This window comes from Bactrocera neohumeralis, chromosome 6 (genome assembly GCF_024586455.1).
Source record: "Bactrocera neohumeralis isolate Rockhampton chromosome 6, APGP_CSIRO_Bneo_wtdbg2-racon-allhic-juicebox.fasta_v2, whole genome shotgun sequence".
Taxonomy (NCBI): Eukaryota; Metazoa; Arthropoda; class Insecta; order Diptera; family Tephritidae; genus Bactrocera; species Bactrocera neohumeralis.
Window position 1 is genome coordinate 64,670,844 of NC_065923.1, and position 10,219 is coordinate 64,681,062.

The 10,219-nt window shown below is 38.9% G+C and overlaps 2 protein-coding genes across 2 annotated transcripts; both read left to right on the plus strand.

Annotated features, from left to right (window-relative positions):
• The first annotated feature begins 3,112 nt into the window (after positions 1-3,112).
• LOC126762822 (uncharacterized) lies at positions 3,113-3,433 on the plus strand. The gene has a single exon (XM_050479863.1). It carries the CDS (start codon positions 3,113-3,115, stop codon positions 3,431-3,433), a length of 321 nt encoding a protein of 106 aa, XP_050335820.1.
• A 4,151-nt stretch (positions 3,434-7,584) lies between these two features.
• LOC126762823 (uncharacterized) lies at positions 7,585-7,959 on the plus strand. Its single transcript, XM_050479865.1, has one exon. The coding sequence runs from the start codon at positions 7,585-7,587 to the stop codon at positions 7,957-7,959; it is 375 nt and encodes a 124-aa protein (XP_050335822.1).
• The last annotated feature ends 2,260 nt before the right edge of the window (positions 7,960-10,219 follow it).

Consider the following 10,219-nt stretch of genomic DNA (forward strand, 5'->3'; position numbering starts at 1 on the left):
TATTGAGGGAGCTTTCAATAATGTCCGGCCGGAAGCATTCTTTACTGCTCTGGACGGTCTTGGGGTTGAATCAAACCTCAAACACCTCATTATCAGTCATCTGTGTGACAGAATGATTGAAACGGAATGGGGCACGCACGAGCTCGATGAAATGTGAGTAAGGGAACGCCATAACGTGGTGCCTATGCAGACGATGTATCACTTATAGTCAAAGGAAAGTTCCTAAGTACCATATAGGAGTCGACACAGAGGAATCTGAGCGTCATAACAAATTAGGCAGTCGGAAGTCTCGCTTTCAACTCAAGTAAAACTGAGATTTTCTTATTTGCTTGCACACAGTACACGAAGACATCGTCGGAAGGTGTATGGCTCCTAAGTTGCTATCAGACTCAGAAAATCTGGACTCTTAAAAGAACACTTATCTAAACAATCGGGTATCCTCACACACTTTGACTTCATACCGGATTACTTGAATCATGGAGTCGCCAAACCGAACTCTGGTGGGTCCTTCTCGTCCATATACCGACGAGGGAGTTGTGGGTGGAAAGAAGCCGTTGAAGGAGAGGGACAGGAGCTTTTTTACGGATGGGTCAAAGAGTTAGGGGAAGGTTGGTGGAGGGGTTTACTGTCCGGAGCTCTCTATCAACCCCAGCTTCAGACTTCCTAACTATTGCAGTGTCTTCCAAGCCGAGGTTGCACCCATTGAGGTAGTGGATCTACTGTTCCGTAGTGCAGCCTCCTTCAGAGAAGTGACCATTCACTCAGATAGCATAGCGGCTAACTTATATACAGTGCGTCCAGGGTTGGTCGAGGAGTGCCTAACCTCGCTATCAATAGCATCGAGTGTCTTTGTTATAAGAATGGTATGGATGCCAGGTCATAGCGGAATCGCTGGAAATTGCAAAGCTAGCAAGGAAAAGCACAATAGAACTCCTATCGGTAGAATGGGCGCCGGTCGGTGCTCCCGTATCCTCTTGTGTTCTACTACTTGATGGCTGGACTTTGCCGAAGCTGGGCCAGCGCTGAGCCACTATCGGTACAAGCGCTGTCGCAAAAGGCTTTTGGCCCAAGATCGATCGCAAGAGATCTAGTCCCTTTGCCTTCAGTAAGGTTAGCCTCTCCCTAGTTTCGTGGCTTTTAACAGGCCATTGCCCTATTGACGTTCATGCTGTAAGGTTGGAAACCTTACCACGTGCCATTTGCAGAAGCTATATAGAAGAAAATGAGGTGAAAACAACTCAACACTTCATTCTTGACTGTCCCGCGTTTGGGAGTCAAGACTTCAACCCTTGGGAACGCATACCTTCAAACAACAAACGGAACTAGCGGGAATGGAAATTATAAGCCTATGTAAATTTGTATTGGCCACTAAGCGTTTTTGCTTATTTATGAGTTCGAACAGAGAAGTTTTTCTTTTCTGTGGCTTCACAAAGGACTACATAAAGCAGTATACGTGCGATCTAACCTAACCCAACATAATATTCTTAAAAACTTCTGTATTAATTCTGAGTTAACTACATATAGCAAGAAAGTTCTCAAGACCACTCAGACATTATGTGAATCTTACTGCAGATGATTAACGATCTTATCACAACCAGGGGACTCCACTTGACTTAAAAAAATTGTCTTCCCACATAAGACATATAAAGGCCTGCATTGAGCTTAAGATACCAATCGCTATAACTTCATTCTACCATTAAAGTCTGGATTTTTTTAGGCAAGAGAGTAGAGCTCAAACATAACGAGCAGAGAAGTGGCTAATCGAACATAACTATCATAATATATTACTAAGAAACCCTCAAGCCACAACTCATATTTTAATTTTATTATACATTTTCTTTTAATTTATTATAAATATATGCAAGAGTCATTCACATACATACACACTACGAAGTTCTAATTACAAAGTAATAAAAAATCATAATTAAATTCCAGCGCATTCACCAAACCAACTCAGCCACAATAATATCTACAATTGCCACGCAGCGAACAGCGCGCCGAACCTCAGTCAACCTAGCTATACACACAAATAATGCAGACGAGCAATAAAATAGAATTTCCAATATAAAAAATCACCTCCAAAATCATCAAAATAAGAAAGTGCAACATATGTTTAACGAGGGTATAACACTTGTCCTGCCTACAATTTTCACAGAGGTATTTTCTCGTAGTACGCTTGATCAATGCCACGATCACTGCACGCAGTTTTCCCAGCATTTCAATGCACTTCAATGAGTGAACACGTTTTGCTTAAAAATAGCAACAACAAAATATAACGGCCGTTTGTCGAAGGGTGCCACCACGAGCATCGCCAAAAATAGCGATCAAACGGCCGATCTGCACTGACGATCGACAGCGATCAGCATTTAAATTTTCATATTTGCCTGCTTACTTTGAATGAGAATGCAGAAAAACGCAACTCAAATTACCTTCAAGTGAAATACGAATAGTGTAGCAAACAATCAAACAAAAGATTTATGAAAATGCGAGGAATCCAAAAATTTATTTTACTTTCCCACGATCAGCATAGTAAATAGCCGATACGCTGAGGCAAAAAAAGGATATGCATCACTATTTAAAGGGCATTATTTATACTTGGCTATGGCAGGTAGAGCAAAGAGGGGGAAGAGACGCACACAAGCACTAACAACCAGGGAAAACCGTTTGCACACGTGCAAGGGATCGCACAGTTTTCCCAAAATCCCCCAAAAAAATCAAGTAAACAAAGGCAACAACACAGATAAAGCAATGCGGCAGGGATCAGGGATAGGCACGACGACGCGACACCTTAATAAATACACTAATTGTGCGCAACGCGGCATACGGGAGAACCCACTGCAGGTAGAGCGCAGGTATGGCAGAGAGCACCAGCAAAGTCGAGCACAAGTTGCACCTGCGTGAACACGCCATCCGATTGGTCAGCGCAGGCGTTATGCTCTTAGCGCGAATAGGGGTTGTTCTGCGTATGCGCAAACGTATAAATAGTCGGCGTGGAGATCGACAGGACATCATTCATAGCACAGCAAACAAGCGTAGAAAAACAGCGACCATTTCCAAAACCAATTTGTATTCTTGAGACTTGAAAAATACGTAAATTTTTAGAAAACTTAAAATGTCTTATGCTACACTCGTCAACACTTGCTTTGCGGCTGAGCAAAGCATCCCCAAGCCACACTATACACCGCGCAAGGCACTGCGGAAGGCTTGCAAGCTGCTGCGCCGCTTTTTTCGCCCCTCCACGTCGGGCAAGGTAATCATCACCGCCGAGAAGCAAATCGAGGAAGAGCTGTCGCCAAAAGTAACAGAGATGTGTCGCAAAACCGACCTCAGCATGCGCACCAATTGCTCCGCACTCAGCGTCGAAGAGTATGAGAATCAGCTGAATGAGTTAGCCGAGTTGGAAGCCGCCATCAAGTCGTTCACTGCTGAGTAACGCTATTTCGACGGTGACTACATGGACTTATTGTTTAAAATGGATGTTGGACACATCCGACTGGCAAACCGCTAGTGCCTTGAAGGACCTGGACCGTCCTTAAAACGCGCCACTTGCATTTCAACGCTTTATACAATATTAACGGAGCTTTAATAGTTTGTGATGCAGTTCAACTGCCAGCAAATTATCGTCGATGCAATTTTGAGCCCTTAATCGTTCTGCGCGCGGATTTCATCCACTATTGGGCGGGAATCCAGCGTGGGCTGGCCTACTGCGTAAGCGTTGGCGATGTGCAGCTTTAATTTTAAAATTGTCATTGTGATCATATGTCTTCCATTTAGTTTAAGTGCCAAATTGATGTAATGTCTTCCATTTAGCTGTTAAATAACTAGATTTGTATATTAAAGAGGCTTAATAAAATGTCATGCCAACAAAAACACATAACTACATTTTATTTTTCTTCAGTGAAAGTTTTCGGTAACAATTTTTTTCTGTTATATAGAGGTACATGTGCTTTTACCTATTTTAAATTTGATTTCAAATTGATATATCTTTTCTCTTTTCAATGTAGAGTTTTGGACTTTTGCCTTCTTACAAGTTGGCAATTAGTAAGTGTTTTTTCAGTTCTTTTAAAACCTTGCCAATACTAAGTATCTACATCAGAAACGGAGGCATTTAACTCACTGGATTTTAGTAATTTCACCATTAAACGCTTGTTCTGTCCAGCCTTTTCTTTGACTCATCTAGATATTCTCTATTCACTCCTAGATATTTAGAACCTCGTAGTTCAATGGACTATATGAAGTGTCAGAGTCTCTATTAAAGTTCATAAAAAACATTGACGTCCTGTTTGACGAAAACTTCAGCTCGTATTAAACTGAACTGAACTGAAACATCTGACCTGTAGGAATGATAGCCAGCCAAAATAACCTAACTTAACCTTCTACCAGCTTACTATGTAGTACAAAAAGTACAATGTACTTTCCGTACTACGCAACATACATACTTATATCTGCGAGTTAAGATGACCAAGACAACGAGTAACTCGGTATTCTTACTTGTTCATATCTGAAAGCTTACTAAAGTTTTTATGACGGGTGGTCCAAGTAAAAGTACTTTTTCCATAGCCCTTTTTTGCCAGACCAGTCGTGTCAAGCTGTCATGTTCCTTTTGTTCAGTATTGTTCTGCATTTCATCATGGAAGGACTTGCACCTGAACAGCGTTTACAAATCGTTCAACTTTATTACGAAAATTCACGTTCTGTAAGGAATGTGTTTCGCGCGCTTCGTTCAACTTATGGTAAACATAATCGGCCTACTGAGCATACTATACGCAATACCATCACCCATCTTGAGACCCGGCATTAATCGTTGTATAATATTTGACCCAATAGACCACGTCCAGCACGCAGTGATGAAAATCTAGCAGCCGAAGCTGAGAGTGTATACGAAAACCGTACAGAGTCGATTCGGCGCCGTTCGCGACAACTCAGACTGATATATGGAATGACTTGAGACATTTTACGTCGAGATCTTAAATTGAAAGCTTACAAAATTCAGCTGAAGCCGCTCGACCTTCCCAAGCAACACTGTTTCGCTCTATGTACTCTTGAAAAGTTAAAAGAAGATCCGACGTTTTCGAGGAAAATTTTGTGCAGCGCAGAGGCCCATTTCTGACTCAATGGATTTGTAAAACAGCAAAATTACCGCATTTGGGACGAAGAACAACTTGAAGAGATTGAATAACTGTCATTTTATCCAGAAAAAATAACGGTTTGGTGTGTTTTGTGTCCCGGTGGAATCATCGGTTCATAATTCTTCAAAAATGAAGCCGATGAGAACATAACATGATAATCAACTTTTTGATGACTGAAATTGAAGCTCGTGATCTCGGCGACATTTGGTTTCAAAAAGACGACGCCACTACGCACACATCGCATCAATCAATGGATTTATTGAGAGAACACTTCGGTGAGCAGATAATTTCACGTTTTGGCCGCTCGATAGGCCACCAAGATAGATATCACACCTTTAGTCTTTTTCTAAGTCTATGCGTAGAAACCCACTTCGATTCAGGCCTTGAAGCAAAAGATCACTCGTGTCATTTACCAGTCGAAATGCTGTAAAGAGTAATCTAAAATTGGAGCCAATGTATAGAGCATCTGAAACGTAGCCGCGGCCAACATTTGATAGAGATAATCTTTAAAAAATAAATGCCAGAGTATGCTCTTTAGTATGATAATAAACATACCCATTAAATTTGAAGTTTCTGTGTTTTTTTCTTAAAAAAAATAGGGAACCTCGAAATCGATCACACTTTATATTACATTGTTTATAGGAAACGAATTAATCGCTATGAAAAGCAAGCCAATCCGATAGATTGTTGAAAACTGTTGTTGCGGCTCAATATCATAATACCTGGAATGCAAGAATGAAGTTATACTCTCAAAACTCTGATATCTGAAAGTTATAAAACTCGTCCTTTTCAAAATAAAGCATAAGAACTGCTATCGAACTTTGTAAACTTCTTTTATGTAAAGGGCGTCCTTTAAGTTTGGTATTAACCCGAAGGTTAGAAAAGTATGACTTACTATACACTACTTTATTAAAGATTTCAGAGCTGCTCTCTTGAAAGCAATAATAAGTTTGCATACCGACATCAGGAGAGAAAGTAGTATTATTAGTGGTAGTAGTTTGAATTGATAAGGAAAGAAACGTAAGAAAGGATAGTGGAACTAGTAATATTAAAACCAGTCTAGTTTTTAATGAAATATCTAAAATTATTCAGATGAATTTGTCAGATAAGATTACAATATAATAATCATAGCTTATTTAGAGTCTTTTTGTACGTAAAAATACCTCTAAAGTGGGGAGAGGTCACTTTCGTTCCTTAGTATCCATGCTTACATAATGAGAGATTCAGTTTAAAAATCGCCTTCCGATGCTCTTTGAATATACTATATTTCAAATTTGAATAGACATTGGAAGGTTTTGATTTGGATTACATAAGCAATGGGTTGAGTTTCGGATATTATTATGTTATATAAATCTATGCAGGAAATACTTTTATGTCAGTCATAATAACTCTGCTTTAAAACCGAATTATTTTTAATGGGTATTCTACTCTAGAATTTTGAAAAATTCGATTTTTTCATATATTTAAAGTTTAGACCCTTAAGAACATATCCTACAAAGGATTTTTAAAAATTAAAATTATTTTAAGAGCTACAGTTACTTTAGTGACGCAGTACCTAGTCCGGTTCGGCCGGTTCGGTTTTTAAACGCGTTTTTCTCGAAACTATTTTTTTTCCACACGGTACCGGCATTATCTCAAATTCTATACAACCGATTTACTTGAAATTTTGTGTATGTATTCTTAAGATATCAATAAAAACACCATAAAAAATGGATACTAAAAATATTTTTTGGTTTTTTTTTAATAAAATTCAAAAAACTGCCCAAAATTTGATTTCTAGACTAGAATACCCCCTTAATCGATTGACTAATGCGCGTTGCTTTAGACAATGACTTTGATCAACTCTAATAATATACATTTTCTGTTAGGATTTCTTCGTTAACAGCAAGTTTCTAGGAAATTTTAAAGACTGATCTACCATGAAATGATTGCCATTGAAGGCAATTTTCTCGATTGACTTTTTTTCTAGGTTAATTTTAATTTTCGAGCGTTCAAATAAAGAAAAAATATTGAAATATTTTAGTAAAATTCATTATATTTTAATACTACATCGACTTTGATACAAAATTTTTAACAATATTAGGAACAAACAAGTTGTATGTGTGTACAGCCAATCACATACCTATGTATAGAACGACGATCGAAAAATGCATTACCTCTTACAAAAGAAAAACAAAATATAATACCTTCGTTCACAAAATGCAATAACAATAAAATGTGAGAACCTATAGAAAAAATATGTGCGCTCATTGGTCCGCACACTTTTGCTCCTTCCAACTCAAAAACATAGGGGTTGTTTTACGCATGCGCAAAGGTATAAATAGCCAGCGTGGCAAGGAGCAAAATGTCATTCGTAGCCTTGCGATCGAGCGAATAACTTAACTGCAGAGTCATTATCGACGAAGTTAAATTCTATTGTGAAAATTCTAAAACCGAAAAAAACGCAACAGCAATAATGTCTTACGCTAAACTCGTGAACACTTGCAACGCCAGCACCTTGGCTGAGCAAGCCATCAACAAACCGAACTACACACCAGGCAAGGCGCTGAAGACGGCTTTCAAGTTATTGAAGCGCGTCTTCAAATCAACAACAGCTAATAAGGTAGATACCAACAACAACATAGAGCAGCAAATCACAGTCATAAAACCACAAGCAGTAACTGAGATGCCGAAAGCAGCAACCGAGTCACAGCAACATCAGCACGAAGTCGAAGCATCCAAACTCAACGCTAGCATACTAACCACTTGCTCAACACTCAGCGCTGAGGAGTACGAGAATGAACTGAACGAGTTAGCTGAGTTGGCGACAAAAAGCAAATCGTTGGAGTAATCCGTTGATGATCGCAGCATATCGTAATTGACATACAGGGATGCTAAGCATAAAGTGTCCTACTGGCAAGCCGCTGGTGCCTTCTAGGACTTGGTACGTCCTTAAACCACACCGCTTACATTTCAATAAGAAAAAGAGCTTTAATAGTTTATATGTACGTGTGTGATGCAGTCGAACTGTGAAATTGCTCCATCGTCGACGCTACCCCGCCACTAATTATTCTGCGTGCGTGTTCCATCGCTTCTTTTCGGGCGTAAGACCACGTGGACTGGCAGTTTTGAAATTGTCGACGATGTGAAACGGCTTTAATTTTTACATATTTAGTTTAAGAATCATTTGTCTTCCAAATAGTTTTTAAGTACGATTTTTTATATGTTTTGCTCATATAATAAAATATATTTTTGTATAAAAAGGAAATCTGTATTGAATTATATTTTTTAGCTTGGAAATTTTTCAAATGACATAGCATTGTTTTCAGTTTGTAAACATTGGAGTTTTTCGCTATTATTTGGATATATTGGGAAAATTTACATAAACTTCAACTCCAATTTGATCCTCAAGGTTTTTAACGCTTCTGAAAAGTATGTTTTTCTTCAGGTCTGCAAAGTATGTCCCGCAGGTACGATTACGTACTCATTGAACTCAAATTTCTGTACACGGGCAATTTTTTTTTTCAAATTTGGAGACATAAATCTGGTGAAAAATAAATGGGGCGGCAATTTGTAGCCTTGATCGTAGCGACGACTGATGTCTCTCATGACAATCATTCCTACTGCCCCTGGTTAGGGCCGATCAAAAACGAATTTGCGAACATTGAAACTCGTTGAAACAAAGTTATATGGTCACTATTTATGGGGAACCATCATCAAACTTGTAACAAAGAAGCACCCGGAAATGGTAATGAATTTCAACAGGTAAATGAAATTTCAAAAAAGTTTATTCCGATAAGTTCGAAGGAGTGTCCTTAATTACTGTGCAAAATATGAGCGCGATCTGTCACCAGACCACGGGTCTGTGACCAGTTTGTTTACAGCATCTGCTTAAATCGGTACACCTCAGTAGTGCGTTGTGTTTTTTAGAATATCGAACAAAGAATTTGTCTCAAATTTTATATTTATAACCCAATTTCGTGAGCGAAATCATTATGAATGTTGGAAAAAGCTTACGGTGATTTAAAAACACAAAGCCTTCAAGGACGATCGAGAGATCGTTGAAGACATGCCCCGTTTTAGACGACATTCGACCTCTTCTACTGATAAAAATATTAAAAAAGTGAAGCATATGATGCTTAAAAGTCATCAGGCAAATGTTAGAGAGATGGCAAGAGCTCGACATCTCTCGCGACTCCGTTCGAATGATTTTGGTGGATAGTTTGAGTATGAAACGCGTTCTTGCTCGACTCATCGCAATAAAGCTGAATTTTTTTCAAAAAGAGTACTGTAAGCATGGTGCGAATTCCGACCCCACATTCATGAGAGAGCCGATGGGACATGGCTTTATGAGTTTGGCATGCAAACAAGTCAACAATTAACGGAATGGAGGCAAAAAGTCAAAACCTAAAAAACACTAAAAAACACTAAAAGCCGCTCAAAAATGAAGGTGATACTCATTGTTTTTCCCGGTATTCGTGGTTTGGTGCATCATGAATATGCCAGACGGTCAATATGGATTCTATTTGGACGTATTGAGGCGTTTGCGTGAATACATCCTTTGAAAACGGTCCGAATTGAAGAAAACAACGCATTTTCATCGAGCCACGTTTGTGACCGAATTTAAATCCAAAAACGCAATGCATACCATCGAACAACCACCGTATTCACCAGATTTGGCTCTGTGTGCTTTTTTCTTGTTCCCCAAACTGAAATTGCCGCTCCGTGAAACCCGTTTTCAGCCGTTCGCAGTGATAAAACAATGAACACGCTGAAGGACCTGAAGGCCCTCCCAAAAAATGCTTATAAAGAGTGCTTCGAGGACTTGAAAAATCGTTGTCATGAGTGTATTACATTTGGTGTTTTTTGTCCCAATGTGTATAATAGCTGTCAAGAGCTCTTTGATTTCACTGTACAGTTTCTATAACCATAATAAAATTTGGTTACCAACCGATCACCATTTTTCATGTTTTACAATAAATTCCTATATTATTCAAATATATACATATATATATATAGGTTGCTATATATATTGCCGGTCTTTTTAATAATGTAAATTAGCATATTTATCAACGAAAATTTTCGACGACAGGCCTTCCGGAGCGCGGCGC